The sequence below is a fragment of the Apostichopus japonicus genome, chromosome 8 (assembly GCF_037975245.1).
Source record: "Apostichopus japonicus isolate 1M-3 chromosome 8, ASM3797524v1, whole genome shotgun sequence".
Lineage (NCBI taxonomy): Eukaryota > Metazoa > Echinodermata > Holothuroidea > Aspidochirotida > Stichopodidae > Apostichopus > Apostichopus japonicus.
This window is the reverse complement of record NC_092568.1, coordinates 32,356,788-32,376,605: the sequence shown is the minus strand read 5'-3', so window position 1 is coordinate 32,376,605 and position 19,818 is coordinate 32,356,788. Positions and strand designations below refer to the sequence as shown.

Genomic DNA, 19,818 nt, shown 5'->3' with positions numbered 1-19,818 from the left:
GTCACCAATCCCGTAACCAACAAATATACGGTCAGCTCGTAATTGTAAGGTTAACATATTTTCTGCACAGAGCAAAAAGAGATAAGGACTCAAGGGGCAGCTTTGACGCATTTTCCTTTCAACTGAGAAAAAGCGGTAGACACTCCATAGTTTAACACCCACACAGAACATTTCAAATAAATGCTTTAGTCTATCGAATTATGCTCATGACAAACTGAACAATTGCAAAGTATGATACAGAAAATTCCAATCAATACTGTCAAATATCCTTGGTAAACTCTGACAACTGACGCTGCTTTCCATTTTCATATATGATTAATATGACAAAGAAAGGGAAAAAAACTTAGCAATTCTATAATTCCATATTTTTTCCTTCTCCATATCTTCAGCATCTTTGTGTCCGAGTTTAATGAATATTTGAAGCATGAAATAACCCGAATTCAAATCTCAGTTCTCTCTTTTCGATATATTTTGGGCAATCTCATTTCTCTCATGCCACTTATTTGGCGTTCCATATCTTGTATGGCAAAATCAAAATGGCAGCCTCCGCAGAAGAGACCACACTTCCAGAAACGTCAGAACAAATGGAAGAATCTGATCCTTCTAAAGACACAGATGGCTTCATCCAAGTGACAAAAAAGAAAGGAAGAAAAAGGAAGGTCGAAGAGGAGAAAATGGATGTCGTTTCTGGGAAAGAATCAAAGAAACGGCCACAGTTTCCACCACTGCAAGGAAATAAATTATTGGTACGTATAGTGTAGGTTAGTGTGAGTTTGGCCGATTGCGCAACAAATCGTACCTAATGGAATGGTGTGTAGCCTACATAACTTAAACTTACTGTACGCACTTTGAACGCATTGATCTTTGGTCTATGAATTTGCATTCTGCCCATTACTGAAATATTATGGGTTCCTGATAAACTTGAATGCATAAATGCATGGTTCATAACCATACAGATCAGAGATCACCCACATCTTTGAAAGTCTACACTAGGTGTGCATGCACCTAGTCTAGGGTGTTACTAAAACGAATGACAATTGCGTTACACATAACGAATGACAATATGTTGTACACACTAAAAATTGCGTTGACTAAAACGAATGACAGTAATGACAGCACAGACATTTGCTTCAACTGGATATCACAGTTCAGACTTCGTGGGTATCTAGATCTAGTAAAGTACGGACAAGATAAATACGCACCTTATAGTAAGCGAAATTGAAAGTCTGATTTTAAAAAGTAAATTTAACGTCATTTTTCCGAAATTAATTGTTAGAAACTAACAATACTATAATCTTGAAACGGCTTCAGTTATCTTTCTACATAAATCTACAAAGGTAAAAAGCACAGCACTCAAGCGCATTCTCACACAAAAACTTTCCCTGTGGTTTCTATCCGTAAATTACACCAAAACCCTGCAACCACGTAACATGCGATTTTCCTCAAATCATTTTTGCGCAGAAAACCAATAACCCGCATTTACTCCACTCCGTTAATCATTCCATCTCTTCTCAACACTGTCCTTCGTTGTCATTCGTTGTCATTCGCTGTCATTCGCTGTCATTCGCTGTCATTCGCAGTCATTCGCAAATGATAATTAACCCTGTACAAAGTCAATTGTCATTCGGTCATTCACTGTCATTCGTTTTAGTTTGTCCCCTAGTCTAGACTGTTTCAAAGGCAAGCTTACTAGCTCTTGTTTTGTTAACTAATAAGTTATACTCTTGATCAAACTTCGTAGCACTTGGTTGGCATTTATGTCCTCTAGTAGGATTTGTACCGACTTAACCCATTCAGATATGCTACCAATACAAACTTCACTGTAGGCACCACACTGGTTCTGCACTGGTTGTCAGTCAAATTGTGAAGAAGTATTTTGCCAATTAATAGTAAGACATTATTTCTTTTTAATTTTACTTTTATTCAGGAAAACTCAAAAGAAGTTAGAAAAATTGCTGTACCACCAAACAGATACACCCCATTAAAAGAAAATTGGATGAAAATTTTCACTCCTGTAGTGGAACATTTAAAGCTTCAAATCAGGTTCAACATTAGAGCAAGAACAGTAGAACTGAGGGTAAGTACTAAGTAGTACCAATCATTTTAATTTCTTTGCACAGGAATGATCTTCTTTGTGAAATTCCAAGGCTACCCAGAATGCGTTCTCTCACAATTGTATATTTAAGTTATTCAGTTATAGGTACAGTATATCTGGGTCACACTAATTAGCGTCAACAGGCCGATTTCATGACAACTCACGACAACTCAAGACAACTCAAGACAACAAGTTTAAAATACCATCAAATACAATTGATGTTATCAGAGTGTATCTGGAAACACGTTTAAAACTGACTGGAACCAGCGTGCATACATATTTTTCACGGGAAAAAATGTTTTTGTCGTAGAAATCGCCAACTTTTTCCTAACGTTGAATTGGACGACGTGATGCTATTGCGCTTGCGCAATGCCATCGGACCGAACCATTATAATATGGATGGGTTTGTGCTACACCCCATTTCATTTCATTTCATTTCAAAACAATACGAAACATTCATTATTTTAAAAATATTCAATGATTTGACGGAGAGAATAATAAAACCAGGCAAAATGATCGTAGCAAGACTCTGTAAAGTTGATAATAACATATGTAAATTACAATAGAAAAACAAAAAGAAATATTCATTATTTTAAAAACATTCAATGATTTTACGTAGAGAATAATAAAACCAGGCAAAATGATAGCAAGCAAGACTCTGTAAAGTTGATAATCACATATGTAAATTACAATGGAAAACAATAATAAATATTCATTATTTTTAAAACATTAAATAATTTGATTTGGAGTTCATTCACCATACTTTGGTGCTTTATTACTACGTCAACCCACCTTACCGACACTGTACACAAGGTAGTTCCCAAACCTAGCACAAACCCACCCATATTATAATGGTTCGGTCCGATGGCATTGCGCAAGCGCAATAGCATCACGTCGTCCAATTCAACGTTAGGAAAAAGTTGGCGAATTTTACGACAAAAACATTTTTTCCCGTGAAAAATATGTATGCACGCTGGTTCCAGTCAGTTTTAAACGTGTTTCCAGATATACTCTATTACTCTGATAACATCAATTGTAATTTTAAACTTGTTGTCTTGAGTTGTCGTGAAATCGGCCTGTTGACGCTAATTAGTGTGACCGGTATATCTTGGTCAGAATATAAACTATATGAAATGAAAAGATACTGTGAAACTTGGTAAAGTAGAAAGTTTACTCAAGATTATCATTATAATTTTTGCTTTACTCTTCCTATGAATCCATCATAAAGGTTGCATAACTTTTGTAACGTTGTACTGTGCATATGAGACTTTGTTGGTAATCTCTCCCTATGCAGGCATCAAAAGATACAAAAGAAATTAATGCTCTTCAAAAAGGACAAGATTTTGTAAAGGCATTTATTCTGGGATTTGATGTTGAGGTAAGTTTATTCTGAAAATGTTGGAAGGAACTTTAGAACCCATATTCAATATCCATAATTAAAAATATGTGAAAATTTCATTGTTTATTGCAAATTTAATTGGCTACAACTTCCAGCCATCGTAATCTATTTGGAACATTTGTTGCTTTTATCAACGATCATAACATACTCTTCCAATAAATGTAATCTGGTTAATCTGTACAGTATTTTAATGGAGAATATTTTCATATATTCTTTTCCAGGATGCCCTTGCTCTTTTGAGGTTAGATGAACTCTATATTGAGTCATTTGAGGTTACAGACGGTGAGAACTTTCATATGAAATAAATTTTGTATATTTATGATTGAAGATTTTTTTTATTAAATCACATACATGCAGAAAATCTGATTTCAACCAAATTTCTTTTCGTTCATCCAATGATGAAACATCTAAAAGTTTGGTAAAAGAATTTATCATGTTATAATGGTAAAAAAACTAAGAAAATGCTGTTTGCAATATTTTCTCTGCTTTCAAATTTAATTTACCCAAAAAATGGTGTTGTGTGATGTACAGAACAGGCCAGTTCTACAGGCCATTTGCTTCTGTAATTCAAGGCGTTTTGGAGTAAAGCATTTCTTAGTTAATACCACTTACCAGTTAATTTCTTCTTTTTCTTTGGCAGTTAAATCACTAAAAGGTGATCATCTTTCTAGGGCAATCGGAAGAATTGCTGGATCGGGAGGTAAAACGAAGTTCACGATAGAAAATGTCACCAAGACCAGGATCATATTAGCTAACTCCAAGGTTCATATACTTGGTTCATTTCAGAATATCAAAATAGCACGGACAGCCATTTGTAATCTCATACTGGGTGAGTGTTGTGATGCACAGTTCATGTATTGTATTAAATCAGTGACGAGTTGAACCCTTGTGTGCATTCAAATCTGTTTTTTTTTTGGCACTGATGTATACTAAATGATTAAATAATCATGGGTTCATGACAAATGTACTTTTTTGCCAAAATTGTGGCCCATTTGTAACAATCTAGTGCCAAAAATTTATGTTAACATTACCTTTATTTACTAATGAAGTAATGCTTCTTGTTCAAAGCATTAATTGGATCCATATGTGTGACCTATGTCATGCCTTGATATTGAAAAACAATTGAAAGTTAACTGAATGATTTTCTCTCAGTACATTCATGGATTCAACTGCCAGCAAGTCATCTAATAACTGAAGGGTATTTGTCTAATGTGTCCATTGAAGGGCTTTCTCGATCTCAATGAATGGGCCAAGAAAGTAGAATGACATTCATGAAGGATTCTATGATTATTTACTACGCAGTGGTGCCCAAAACGATATTGTTTAGACCATCAAGTTTTAATGCATTTTCAGGCTTTCAGATAACATGGCTTCATTAAATTTGACAGGATAAGTTCAAGTCAGAATTTAATGTGTAATAGTTCCCCCAAATATGCGAGAACTATCAATAATGGTCACCTATAATCATACTTCTAAAAAGTACTCTTATAGCCACCCTCCAAGGATCCTGTCTCTCTTCAGTATTTTGTCCAACTAAATGTTAATGTTGAATGGAATTCTCAGAATGGAAGCAAAGTTACAAACTCAAAACAACTTGTATCATAAATTATATATTTTATGTTGAATTTGTCACAATCTGATTTTATCATAGGGACTTTGTAGTTTGCAAAATATACTAAACAAATGAATATCTTTCAGTGTGTTATCTTTAGGGAAACAAAGATTGATTTATTGGATTTGGTAGTTCATAATTCACTTAAATAAGGAAAATTATTAGTTTAAACTACACAGATCTCTATGAATTAGGGCCATCCAATAATGTGTGTGAACTTGAAATATAAATATCTTGATCCATGTAACTAACATTGAGCAAGCAGGGTGTACACCGTATTGGTAGATAAAGAATTCACATCAAAGCCATAACAGAATTATGTAAAGCACACTCTGAAGAGAACTAATATATGGTAATGTAAAACTACATGTATAAAATCAATCAAGCCTTCTGTGTTATACTAACGTTCTAGTTAAGCATGTCTATTTAGTACATCTGGCAGATTCCCTAGATGGTTCGTATACATTATTAATTGTTAATATACTGTTGTTCATTTGATATATTTGTGTGTTAATAGGGTGTAGCAGTATATGTTGGCTTGCATGACATTCATATGTTGAGATAAGCTTTAGTAGTTTACAGCAGGAGAGTGAAAGAAATACATATGTGTATATTCATACCAGGTGGGGTGGAAATGATGTTGCTAATTGTAAATGATTTTTCCATATGATTTGCTTTACAGGGAGTCCACCTTCCAAGGTGTACGGTAACATGAGAGCTGTGGCCACTAGATCAGCAGAGCGTTTCTAGCAGATGACTGCGAGCATGGATCTAGCAGATCAAATGGTCATGGTCTGTCTACTGGATGATGTAACACAAAACAACAAACAATGGTCATTCCAGCCCGTAAACCAGGTCATCTGTTGATTGGTCTGCAAACTAATGAGGCTTTCCAGGAGACCAAACTTCAGTCTTTGGGAGATACAAGCTTCATAAAGTCCAGTGGGTAACGACAGAGGAAATCTAGTCCCTTGTTGGAGAGAATTGAATTTTGTTCATTTCACAGGAGCAAATGATCTTTACATCATGTTCTTCAGAGAGAGTTCTTGCATCACAAGAAAGTGGAAAAGCCACCAATGTTTACTTCTTGATTTGGAACAGAAACGATTCTTATAGGTACTTTCTGAACGTATCAGTGTTTGCCATGTACTGAGACTTTGTTTCATTTGGTAAATGGCTTTTAGAAGTCTATGGTCATCAAGTCTTGGTATGAAGGACAGTTGTAGTCTACAAGTTTAGCTATGTCTTTTGATGTAAGTTAGTTTAATAACTCTCAGAATAGATCATTTGGAATAGTCGTTGTATATGGTTCTCAAGTTGAGAGGAACTTAAACTTTCCATGTTAGATGTCCCGATGATATGAATGTGTTTTAGTTATTGACGAACATTACCTTTCAAAACAATATTGGAACAAAACAAGACAAACACAAAGTACCTGAAAGAGCATTATTGGTTAGCCTTTGTTATATCCAAGTTCTGATAACAGCAACCAACAAGTAGAAACAACATTAATCTGACAAGAAACAGACCTTTTCTTCTTTTATTTCTAAAGAATTGGAAAGCTACAAAAAGTACTGTGATAAACATAGAATCTGTGTAAACTAGTGAAGCTGTTAAACATAAAAGTTACATAACAATACTGATATAAAGTAAACTTACAGTCTAAGTATGCATTCTTTCATATTTTAAAATATGTGATGTACAATAGAAACTCGAGATGATTTGGGTACGGTGCTTTTTAGAGCTGCAGGAAACATTTACTCCCCCCCTCCCAAAAAATATCCTTAACTTGAGCAACAATACACAAATTTCCAGAACTTAAGCTATTATTTTCAAAAGATTGGCATAATTCAGACACAACCTTTCATCAATATTTTCTGGCATTTTGCATCTGGCATGGTACAGAAAATGATGTACATGGCACATGTTGTAAGAGTTTACAAGGTTCATGAAGGAACAATATGAGAGATCATGATTACCTAAACTTAAAAGTATCCTTATCATGTTTTAACGATCTATTTGTGTTTCCTATGCCATTTGATCTAGTAGATGTATGGTCTACTAGCCACAATGAATGGATGGTCATGCTTTCAAACTTTGCAAAAGTTTGTACAAATGTTGACCAATATTAATTCACAGTTTTCAGACATAAACTCATGGTCGGACTCTGACATTGTTTGGGGTCTTTTTGAATACAAAAGCAATAAGGCCGGTTCATAATTTAATTGAAAATGGATTAAATTTGAATGGTATCAATATTCTTCCACAGACATGATCATCAACATGTAAGAATATATATGTGACAATAAAACAATACAGAAATGTGTTACATCTTTGGTCTCTTCTTTTATTTAAGTGGTTGTGCTGAAATGAATCTAACCTACATTAATACGAGTTACAGATCCAGGAATTAGTGCCTCTGTAATTTTCCCTGAAGCATGAAGAATTCAGGAGTTGAGTAATCACCATACTACAACAATATTTGTGGAATTTTGTGTCAAGTTCTTAAAACTCAAGTAATCTATTGTGAAAATAAATGAACCCACACATGTACTTTTTTTTGGTCAGCATTATGGACCCTTAAATCGCTTGTTCTTACACATATTGCAGAAAGACTCTGCACTTGCCAAATATTATTGCATACCCAATAAAACATCTACACAAAAGGGGGCTTTATTCAGGGCTATCTGCATACTTCTCTGGAAATGCACTCAATATTTCATTGTATGTTATTTAAAACATGTTTAGTAAACACATTAACAAGTTACAGGAAATTGACGGGATTTGTAACCTTTTTAAAGAATTAATCAGTGTTTGACACAACTTCAATTATCACACTTAGCAGCAGACACAACAAGAGCATCTTAGTAACTTCATTCGTATATTTGCTGTGTACAAACACCATTTGCCAATTACAGTAACTGGGTTTCCCTGAACACACACCAAGATTAGGAATGCCAGTTTGTGTCTAAAACCCTCAAAACATTGGGAGACCAACTGAATATATATATAAAGAAAAAGAAGTACAGAGAGAAAAACTGCTAAATTCCAGAAAAATTATTTCATGACCAACTCTCATCAATAAGACTTAGAGTAAGTTGAATCCTGGAGGTGAGTGATAAATGCTAGTCAAATACATTTTTGTTTTCACTTTTTTGTTTTCACAGTGTTTTGTTTTCACATCATTGGTTGATAACTGTCCCGTAATATATCGTTAAAATCATTGGTATGTATTGCAAGTTGCAAAAGCAGATTAATTGAGAAAGAAGAAAAAATGTAAACAATATACTGTACAACTGAATTGACTTTGTAAGAATATACAAAAAGTTTTGCAAAAAACCTATTAATTTCTTTACACAAGACATACATATACAAAACATTACTTAATTGGTTAGACTTACACATGAAAAAGGAACATTAAAGTATCCATAAATATAGACAAATCATGACCTCTCTGAATTTTTTTCTCCAGTTGCTGCATTTCTCCTCCATTGATCATGTGTTTTAATGCCTGCACCGTTTACCTACTAGACACCATGTCAAGGTGATACATTAGTTAACTCATTTGCTGTTTTGCTTGGTGCAAAGTCTTTGTTGCCAGTAGTGTATTAATTAACCATGAGATACAGTAGTGTCCTACATTCTCAATCATTAACAAAATGCGACCAATGAGGGTGGAACCTCATGAGTAAACTCTAAAGTTCCTACTGTTCGCACTTCCACCTATGGGGAACGTTGCTTTGCTAGATCAGCTCCACAGCTCTGGAACAGTCTCCCCTTACATCTGAAAACAATCCAGCATGTGTCAACTTTCCAGAAAGAACTAAAGACGTTCTTATTCATGAATGCGTATCCATTTGTTTGATAACTGTTGTGTCCATTTTGTTTACTTTGCTCCTGCAGCGCTTCTGAGCATTTTTTTTTAACTGGATAAAAGCGCTTTACAATTCTTATATTGTTATTAAAGACTAAAACACTTTTAAAGTATTTGAAGAAACCTTTCACGGAAAACAAAACGAAAATAAAAACTGCAAATCATTCCAGTCTCCTAGAAATGAAATACATCTCCATTCATCCTCTTTTTGTACTACCTCTCTACTGCAAGCAAAGCCTATTCTGTTTGTTTTTAAGGAAGCTCTTTAACAATGAAGAAGAGAATTACGATTAATAATCAGGGTTGGTAATTAGGGATGAGATGAAGGGTTAAGGATTGAAAATGGGTTCACCTGCACAATGCAAAAAAAAACAGTGAAAGGAGCTCCATGCCTTCCTTTTGATTTTTTATTGTGTACAGATTACTCATGGCAGGCAAGTAATGAAAATATTTGTTTCATTTTCACAAATTTCCTCCTTTAAATAAGCAAAATAATATTCTCTAGCAAGAAGATCAGACAGATTCAAACAAACATAGACTTGAAGAACTTGTATTCTATGATATTTTTAGAACCTCCTCAAAAAGTGATGCCTGGAGGCACATTTTTTGGACCATTCTTACTAGGGTCTGAAATATCTACTGGTACCATTCATTCAGCGTGGAAAAGGTCACATCACGGTAGTTCACATTATAATGTGACAGATAACCTAAACATGATCAAATTACTATTTCATCATGTAATTCTATGTAATGATAAATAGACTAGAATTATTACACAAGTTTAGACGGCCAAATGATAGTGCAGGCTAGCTTGAGGCCACGTCACCATACAGAGCATTCCATTTCTGATAAGAGGCAAGAGTATCTGCATTTACACTCATTCGAATCCTTTTTAGCGCTTCAGCGAAGTCCTTTAACTGGATGTTGCGAACCTGTAAGAGTAAATAGGAATGGAGAGATGATAAAAAAATTGATGAAAAAAAGACTGAATTTGCAAAAATATTAGTTTGTGCCATTATATCTGGATTCATGCAGCTGGCAAATTGGTTTTACCAGTTAAATAATAACTTTGGACCCAATTTGAATATGAAAAGTCAGATAGTCTAATAGGTACATATGCCTGAAAGAGTTGCGGCCCTTGGGTCTGTCCATATACATTTATGAAAAATAAAACCATTTCTTACGGTTTAAGTTAATGCACCCAAATTTACCACATATTTTATGTCCAAGTCTATTTCAGTGGTAGGAGACAAAACATTTCAAATAAACCCGGGTCGGGTGCCTTTAAGTTATAGATATATATATCTACATGTATCTCCTAATGCTATGCAATAACTTCAATGCAATGTGCTGGACAAACAATGGGAAACTCAAGGTTCATTTTTTTTGTTGAAATATAGTATACTAAATATAGAATAGAGAAAATTACAGTAGTCATGTTACACAAAGTCACATGACCAAATTGTAAGGCTGCTGCCTTTAACAGGGCATTATTAACATTATTCAAAAAATTATCCAAGTATTTTAACAAATTCTAACATTCATAGAGTAAATACAGTGATAACTTTTGTGCATTGTAGAATGACAAAATTTTGTTCCCAGTTTTCCTCAACATCAATTTTATAGTTTGTATTCCCATTTCATAGAAAAGTTTATGAGTATTTGAAAGAGACATAATTAGGAAATAGAGTAATATTAGGAGCCCTAACCACTGTCAGTTAACGTACAACCTGTAGCTAAGTTATCGATTACAACATATCACTGAAATTAACACCTTATTAACACCTAATTAAGTCTGTGCTACTAAATAACGAACCCTTTATGAGGATCACATATCAGATATGTCTACTTGCCACCAAAATCAAATAAAAATAGAATGCTTCTTTATTCAAATGGTAAAGTTAGCAAGCAGCCATAATACTATCTACATGGCTACATTACCTGTACAATACAATAGCTGTAACTACACCTTGTCTTATTTCTAAGGTTTTCATTTCCCATCCCCCACCCCCTTTGTTTCCTTTTCTGGTAGTAAGACGCCTGCAAGATAAATTTCTAACTTAAATAAAACACTTTTTTTAATGAAATGTTTAACTCACAGCAAGAGAGCAGCTGCTTGCCAATGGCATATAATATATTTCGAGCAGTAAATTATTTTTCCCCGAGGGCTCTTTTAGAAAACTACCAATATATCACCCACAGACTGTATCAGTCATTTTGTTCTTGGTATTATAAGCAGCTTTGGATAAATTGTGTCAGTGCTTGACCTCTATTGTTCAGGCAACTTGAGGCAAGTAAATCAATAACGAGGACTGTGTTAAGTTTAATGTTTGTTACATTTAATGAATCATGTTTAGGAATGTTTGGAATACTAATGTAATAAGTTTGCTATAAGATGTGGTTAGATAATATTTTTAGAACTCTGTTCTTGTTATTTCCTACTTCTAATATCACACAACTCTTAGGTGTAGAAAATTTCAAAAATAAGTCATGTTACTTCAATACAGGAAAATATTAAGTAAAAGTACAAAACTTACCTCATTAGCAGCTGTAGATTTCACCTTTGTTGGTCCTAAATCTAGAGGGCAGAGCAAAAAAAATCAGGTTTTGATTTGCTTATATTCTTGAGAAGTGAATGTAACCTATAAATTGCATTTGGGTAAAATGTTTTGTATTGCAATTTTGGGCCTTTTTTTTTTTGCAAAACTTTGCCAGATGGTATACATCAAGTAGTTTTGTATATGTAAGTAAAACAGAAACAATCAATAGATATATATTTACCCCTTATTGGACCAAGAGCTGCGTCTTTGGCTAAAGCTGTGAGGTCACTGCCCGAATAACCCTCCGTTCCATGTGCAAGTCTGGTGAGTTCATCATCTGATAAAGGATTCTTGTGTTTGCCAAGGAGTTGGCACAGCAGCTGTTTTCTGGTCTGTGTAAGAAAATGAATTTCCGCTATTCACTGCATTCTTGCTTTTTAGTCAAGACTCTACAATATCCTCATCAAACGGCTATCACTAGAGCTTGATCAGACCCACGGCTTCGATTTCAACTTAACGCCCAGAAAAAAAAAATCACTAGCTCAAACACAATTTTGACTGCATAGAGAAACACAGACATTTTTCTCGGGCCGTTCAAGACCAGGGTTGAATATAGGACCTCAAATCACCTTGTAGAGTAAAGGTTCTTTAAATTTGAGATTATCCTGGATTGAACATGGCCTTTAACTCAATGTAGATTATGCATTGTGATGATTAAAACAAAGTGTATTAAAGTAGGCTATGCAATATAATTATGAACCAAAAGTATATCAATGTATGAACAAAAATGTAATTAATTTAAGTTATATATTATGCCATACAACTGTCACACAAATTTTTACTTTATCTTGGATCAGTTTCAGATTAGCTAAAATGGGCAGAAATTATACTCTTGAGCCCTGGTATTCAAATCTTGAGGGTCGCTCACCTTTTTAGGGTCACCAAAATATTCAGAAGAAAACAATTCCAGATTTTTGTGGAAAAGATCTATATTCACTCCCAAAGTAGCAAAGTATAACATCACTTTGCAACTATATAACCACCCTTAATCATATAAATATTCTCAAAGAAGAGGGGGATATCTCATCCATATATGCCTCTCCTCCAGGACACAATATCCACCACTGTAGGAGTGTCACACCAAGATGATTGAGATGAGAGTTGGGGTACCCATGGAAACAAGTTTGCACACCAGGGGTCTTGAAGACTGTGGTTGATCCAAGGGTCAGATGGCTTCATATCAGATTAAATATAGGCAGGAACTCAAAACAATAGCTATTGGGGTCTAGTGAACAGTGGCCTTCTGTGAGATGAAGCTATACATGTTGAGACAAAGTACCTTTGCACCCTGTCTAACCACTGTGGGGTTTGAGTCCTAGTTGGCCAAAGTGGAGTTTGAACCCTGGCTGGTCACTTTGAGATTAGCATCAAGTAACAGATATTTTGCACCCACCTGGAAGGATCTAAAGTAATCTCTCTCTCTTACCTCTACATTTGGCATTGTTACATAAATTCTTTTTACAAATCTTCTCAGCACAGCATCATCCAGCTCCTGTGGTCTATTAGTGGCCCCCATTACAAGGACTCTATCATTGCTATCAGCTGTAACCTGTCAACAGAGAGCAGTTATTGTAGAAGCTACAAATAATCCTTGTCAAAATTCTGTAGAAATTAAACACACTGTGACTAAAATTTATCAGTTCCTTGTTCACTGAATGTTAGGAATCATTAGCACAAAATTGAGGACGATCAATACAGCATCCCACAGTTTCAGGGGAATGACAAGACAATTGTCAGCAGTTGTGTTCAAATAGCATGTGAGGAAACCTTTCTTTCATAAAGTGTACACTAAGTTCAAAATGAAGTATTTTGCTTCAAACTTTACCCTGCCACTTAGACCTCATCTCTCCCATAGTCAATCTTCCTGTTTAACCATATTGCAGTCTTGTGGCCAAAAGTTTAATAGAATTCGGTATTCCACAACCAATTTCAAAGTAAACATTAGCAACTAACAATATTAGAATTGAGTTTTGACTCAATAGAAGCAGCCCCAGATTGAATAGATCAAACAAATTTATGGATTTCTTTCTGAAGGAGATCCTCATTTAGTACAGTGATACCTGTCACTGACATCACTTGAATCACCAAAAATGCAGGTTATGACTAAACCTGAATTTAAACAGGGTTCTCTAATTTTGGTTTGTGTCAACCTAAATTATGTTAATAATATTCTCATTTATCAAGCCTTTTACCATGAAAAGGTATATAAGAGGCAACCAAATAAAAGATAAAGACATAAAGGTTGGTTGGAGATTTTCTCGGCCAAGGGCAGTGATACTCCAAATAATATTATTTCATAACATAATATCTATTGGAACCTACCCCATCAAACTGAACTAGGAACTCAGTCTTCATCCTCCTACTAGCATCATGTTCACCCTCTCTTCTTTCGGTCAGTAAGGAGTCAACTTCATCTGGAAGAGTCAAGACAGGTGGGTAAAATTTTTCATCCGAATTTTATAATTTTGTTGGCTTCTATATACCAATGCTTATTGTCAAGTGGATAAACGATGTTGCATTAGAATCAATGCCATGGACTATATGGGATATTGTGTGCACATTGAAAGCCCTTGATGTGTAAAGTAAGGTGGGTTTCTCATCGACAAGTACTCTACTATTAGTTTCATCTGAAAGATCTTTCAGAGATAAATATAAAAGTAGCTGCTGTAACTGTTATTAACTGGTGTGCTAACAGATGTAAAGTAACAACAACAAGCCCTTTAATTTTATCACATGCATATATGTATCTAATCAGCTTTCTACAACAATTGCTTTCCAGGACAAATTATTTTTATTATTTTCATGATTATCCAAATATGGCTTTACTACTCCATTGAACACATATGATAGTTTGACTACTAGATATTTGGTACAACAAACCTTGAAGATTTCCATGCAAGGAAAATTAGGACTAATATGTTAAAACTATGTCCACCTTACTCTAACAGTCATTTTAGAACCTTTCAGAGAAGGTAAAGCCCTGTATTATTAGAAGAGACAAACATTGCAATTTATATTGATATGTATCAGACAATGACTGCTCTATACTTAATCTTTAATTGAGATAATTGCATGGTTGCCAAGAGACAGGTGGATTCTATCTTATACAAGCACTGCATATGGCAGAAAAGATTTCTCTTTTGTCTTGTTCTTATCTCTATACCAGCAATCAAAATGTCATGTAGTAAATCTAGGGATGCTTTTTGAACCCATGCAATTTTGTTTTAAGATCAAAATTGAGGCAACAGTTCAAGTATACACAGTTGAGCAATGACCTTTTTTGTACTGCCGGGAGAGGGGGTGGGGGTGGTATGATGTTACCTTGTCCAGGAGAGGGGTCTAAGGGGAGGGGTGTCCTCTCCTTTTGAGAAATTTGTGCAAAATCTAGGGTGCTTAGATGCAAAATGTTTTGAAAGGTTTGAAACGATGTTGAAGAATTTTCGACTGCTTAGGTTGAACCACATTTTAAATGTTATATAAATATATATATGTACTGTACAATTAGAAAATTTGTAATATTCTGTATGCTAGTGCCAGTGGGGAGGGGGGGAGGGAATAAGCCTCCCTAATGTTTCTTTTGGGGGACTTATCCTGTTTAGATATACTCACCAATAAATATGACTGAAGGCTGAAGTTCCTTTGCAACTGCAAACAATGCTCTCACAAGCTTTTCACCCTCTCCTAAATATTTGGACATTAAAGTGGAAGCACTGATGCTGAAGAAAGTAGCATTTGCTTCATGAGCAATAGCTTTAGCCTGAGAAACACAAAATTAGGGAAAAAGGAAAAGAAATTCAAGAAAAATATCACAAATCATACACACATAATAAAAAGAGTCATCAAACATAGAACCCAATTTTTGGGGGCTTCAAAATTTAGAACAACACTCAAAATTTCTGAAACAATAATAACAATAATTAATAATAACAAAGATTTATAACGCGCACATATCCACGCAGAAATGGGTACTCAAGGCGCAAAAGTTTGTCACATAAGGTTAGTTTTAAGCTTCTTTTTAAAGGAGGAGATACTCTAAGCCATCTTGATTTCAAGTGGAAACTGTAAAAGATCTATCCCCCCAAGAATGGTTGGATTTACATTCCCAGAAGTCACTCATCATTTGAACGAAGATTACGGGTTGGAATATATTCTCTGCATGTCAGAGATGTATATAGGCACCACATTGTGAAGAGACTTGAAGAGACAATCAGCATTTAACTTGAAACAATTCTGTAAGTAACAGGAAGCCAATGCATGATATGACAAGAACTTTTCCACAAAGTTAAAATATGAGCTGCTGTGTTCTGAACATGCTGAAGAAGAGACATTGGCATGCTTGGTAAGCCAAATAAAGGTCCATTTCCATTGTCAAGACATGAAGTAACAAGGCATGGATTATCTGTTAAGTGGCCCTTTTACTTTTGCCAATATTTCTATAGAGAATGATGCAATAGCTTAGTAGTGAAGAAAATAACAAAAAGGTTAAAGTGGTACATTTGTGTGTGTGTTTGTTTGTGGCTGAAAGGGGGAGGGGAGTAGGAAGTGCGGGGGAGGTTGAGCACAGTTAATTTTTAATGATTTGACATATTCTCAGTTAATTACAAATTTGGAATAGAACACACCATCAATTTGAGTACTGCTCGGACTTGATCCTGGCATATTTAGGCTCAGCTGCAACTCTGCACTTAAATTCTTTGTAAACTAATATATAAAATAATAATAATAATAACCAGCAGTTAATTTTACGACGCTTAAGCGACCTCATATGTAAGAGAAACCTGCAAGGGATTAATGTACACTGCATTGTACTGTATTACCATATCTAACAGGTACAAGGGTCCACTCAGAGACAACTCACCAGCATGGTTTTACCATTTCCTGGAGGACCAAACAATAGCAGACCCCTAGCTGGGGCTCTTAACCCAGTGAAGAGTTCTGGCCTCAAGGCTGGAAGGATAACAATCTCTTCTAAGGCTTGTTTTGCTGCCTCTTGTCCAGCTGGAATAAAACAAAATTTAAAAAATCTTTGTCAAGAAAAACAACATGTTAGTTCAGGGATACATGTATGTCTTTTTTAGATCCTCCTGCAAGCAGGAAGTCGCGAAGAAGCCTCATTGGCTGATCAAAGCCGCAAGCTGACCGAAGTCAGTCTCTTACATTCATATTTAACGTCCATGATTATGAATTGTTAATTGTCAACAACTCTGTAACTGGACGACATACGTTAATCTTGGAGTGACTCGAACCATCGGATACATGAAGATACTGTCCGGATGGGAAGAAATATGTTAGAATAACACAAAATACAAATACATGCACTAATATAATACACTACGACTGTGTCATCCTGGTTAATTCACTAACCAGAAAGCACACACATGCCATCAAGTTTAAACTTTTATTGAAGCTAAACAAAAAACACGGTTAAAAGTATATTCACAGAAAAGTTTGATTGATACATGCATTATTTTGAGTTTTGTTCACAAAGTTATAGAAAGCAATGAGGTTAACCTTCAGGTTTATTAAAGTAATTGAAGCATTATTTTTGGATGACCTGTACTTCTGCTTGAATGAACAATTTTTTCACTTGGATTTTTATGTTTACATTCAATCTCAATTACTGGATGTCAGGAAACTTGGAGTTATTCAAAGAGTTAGTTTGTAAGGATAAACTAGTGAAACAACTGCTTTCAAGACCCAAAAAATAATTCTTGCCACAATTAATTTTTTGTTAATGTGTACTCAAAGTGACCTCCATAATGAAAAATAACTTAAATGATTGGTAGACTGAGGTATATAAGTACAATACAAATAGAAAGATTAACTGTGAGGTCCAACATCATTCCCCTACTCACAACCTATCCATTCTCACAACAAGAATGAACATATAAGGACAATACAAATAGAAAGATTAACTGTGAGGTTCTACATCATTCCCCTACTCACAACCTATCCATTCTCACAACAAGAATGAACATATAAGGACAATACAAATAGAAAGATGTACTGTGTGGTTCAACATCCTTCCCCTACTCACAACCTATCCATTCTCACAACAAGAATGAACATATAAGGACAATACAAATAGAAAGATGTACTGTGTGGTTCAACATCCTTCCCCTACTCACAACCTATCCATTCTCACAACAAGAATGAACATATAAGGACAATACAAATAGAAAGATGTACTGTGTGGTTCAACATCCTTCCCCTACTCACAACCTATCCATTCTCACAACAAGAATGAACATATAAGGACAATACAAATAGAAAGATGTACTGTGTGGTTCAACATCCTTCTCCTACTCACAACCTATCCATTCTCACAACAAGAATGAACATATAAGGACAATACAAATAGAAAGATGTACTGTGTGGTTCAACATCCTTCCCCTACTCACAACCTATCCATTCTCACAACAAGAATGAACATATAAGGACAATACAAATAGAAAGATGTACTGTGTGGTTCAACATCCTTCCCCTACTCACAACCTATCCATTCTCACAACAAGAATGAACATATAAGGACAATACAAATAGAAAGATGTACTGTGTGGTTCAACATCCTTCCCTTACCCACAATCAGTTCATCCTCACAACAAGAATGAGATATCAAGACAGTTTTCTGTTAGTTTTTCTTACAGACGAATTAACAATAATAACAACTGACAAGTTCATGCCAAATAAAGATATAAAGAAGATACAACTATGCTTCCAAGATGTCTATGGAATCACTTCCAAGCCAGTTCACTGCTCACTCAAGAAAACCAAACACATTTATCCTTAGGTTCTCCACGGTTATTTCAAGAAATTCAAATTTTATACATAAATGCTTAACAATGAAGAACAGTATATGCAAGAACTAGGTCAACTCCATTCCAATATCATTGTTAATAATTGCGTTGTTTATTCTGCCAGTGCAAGCTATTTGTTTGAGGTTTGTTTTTCTAATTTCGGAGACTTCTAGAATCGGGAAAAATGGGTTAGAAAAAATTCACACTGTCTTCTAAATTGGTTTTCAGTTATTATTCCCTTCATTGAGGTTTCATGTCTGCACATAGATGATGGAGGGAGCGTGTGGGGGTGGGGGGAGGGGGGTGGGGACAAGAGAACAATAACTAGCAAAAGCTGTTGAAAGGAAGCGAGAACAATATCCTGTAACTTGTGAAAAGAGTATTTCTTGCAATATGGAATGATATGGGGTATAAGGCAAATCGAGGTACACAACAGGTACACATGATACTAATATTCCCCCACATCCTTCCCACCACCCATTCCATTAAACCAGTGGTAGGTTTTGTAAGGAGAAAGGCAGCAGAAAGGGCCTCACAAGGAGAGTAGCAGTCGACTTCACCATTCATGTTGAACGAAGCAAAGGAACAGACCTGTTTACTGACCTGTTTACTGACCTGTTTAAAGTAATAACAATTAGTGAACTGTTTTTACTAAAAACTACAGGACACATTCGTTTAGATCAAAAATATGATTTGATGATCAAAAACGCAGATAACTCATTATTTACTACTTGTAAGAAAGGCTCAGACTTACCCACATCGGAAAATTGCACTGGAGAACCATTGTCCACAATTTCATCGAGGATTCGGTGAGCTAGATCAGAATCAACATTTTTGAGACGGTTGAGTTTTTCTCTTGTAGACAGTTGAGATGGATTGGATGAATTGCCATTTCTTTTTTGTGAACCACCTCTTCCCTGAGCATGCGACAGAGAAAAAAATAAGGTTGTCCTTCATCGTGTCGTATGAAACATTCCAAAACTTAAGCATAAAACCAGAGTAGTAAAATATTTCCCTCTAATAGTCACAGAATTCCAGTTTAAGTTTTAAATGTATTAATAGGGATATTTTTTTATATGTGGTTTAACTATAAGGATTCAAAGGAAATTCTATAGGAAATTCTGACCCATGGACTCTGTCAATGCATGACTGTGTATAGATATCAATCAGTTAATTACAGCAAAAACAGTCCTCAAAGGTAAACCAACAAGTTTTGATCTTTCTTTCCAAATGTCACATTGTTATTACATAAAAGAGCGATGATAACAGAACACTGCTGGAAATAAAGGCTAGAGAAGGTAATATGCCAGACTTACAGTGAATATTCACATGTCTGTAGATTCTCAACTTTATAACCATATTAGGTGAAATTATCACATAAGTACTTTAAGTATAAACTATAAATTTAGAAAGTAATCTTTTAAAAATTGGAAGTCTAGTC

At 35.0% G+C, this 19,818-nt stretch overlaps 2 protein-coding genes across 2 annotated transcripts in view; one reads left to right on the top strand and one right to left on the bottom strand.

The window, feature by feature from the left end:
* The first annotated feature begins 520 nt into the window (after positions 1-520).
* LOC139971621 (RNA-binding protein PNO1-like) lies at positions 521-8,108 on the top strand. Its single transcript, XM_071978254.1, has 6 exons — positions 521-746; positions 1,928-2,077; positions 3,390-3,473; positions 3,716-3,776; positions 4,135-4,323; positions 5,789-8,108. Exons 1-6 carry the CDS (start codon positions 537-539, stop codon positions 5,854-5,856), a joined length of 762 nt encoding a protein of 253 aa, XP_071834355.1. The 5' UTR covers positions 521-536; the 3' UTR covers positions 5,857-8,108.
* LOC139971620 (spastin-like) overlaps positions 6,633-19,818 on the bottom strand; it is a 34,251-nt gene continuing 21,065 nt past the window's right edge. The window contains exons 5-12 of the mRNA XM_071978253.1: positions 19,132-19,294; positions 16,439-16,578; positions 15,190-15,337; positions 13,903-13,994; positions 13,007-13,129; positions 11,762-11,912; positions 11,518-11,558; positions 6,633-9,912 (exon numbers count right to left, since the gene is read on the bottom strand). Of these exons, the coding sequence (XP_071834354.1) occupies positions 9,787-9,912; positions 11,518-11,558; positions 11,762-11,912; positions 13,007-13,129; positions 13,903-13,994; positions 15,190-15,337; positions 16,439-16,578; positions 19,132-19,294 (984 nt within the window). The 3' untranslated portion in view covers positions 6,633-9,786. The remainder of the gene's footprint in view (positions 9,913-11,517; positions 11,559-11,761; positions 11,913-13,006; positions 13,130-13,902; positions 13,995-15,189; positions 15,338-16,438; positions 16,579-19,131; positions 19,295-19,818) is intronic.

What these genes read in the sequence shown, in the direction of transcription:
- LOC139971621 (XM_071978254.1), top strand. Translation starts at nt 537, where the DNA reads ATGGCAGCCTCCGCAGAAGAGACCACACTTCCAGAAACGTCAGAACAA. An exon ending in TGCAAGGAAATAAATTATTG is followed by an intron (nt 747 to 1,927) that starts GTACGTATAGTG and finishes ACTTTTATTCAG; the next exon opens with GAAAACTCAAAAGAAGTTAG. An exon ending in GTCATTTGAGGTTACAGACG is followed by an intron (nt 3,777 to 4,134) that starts GTGAGAACTTTC and finishes TTTCTTTGGCAG; the next exon opens with TTAAATCACTAAAAGGTGAT.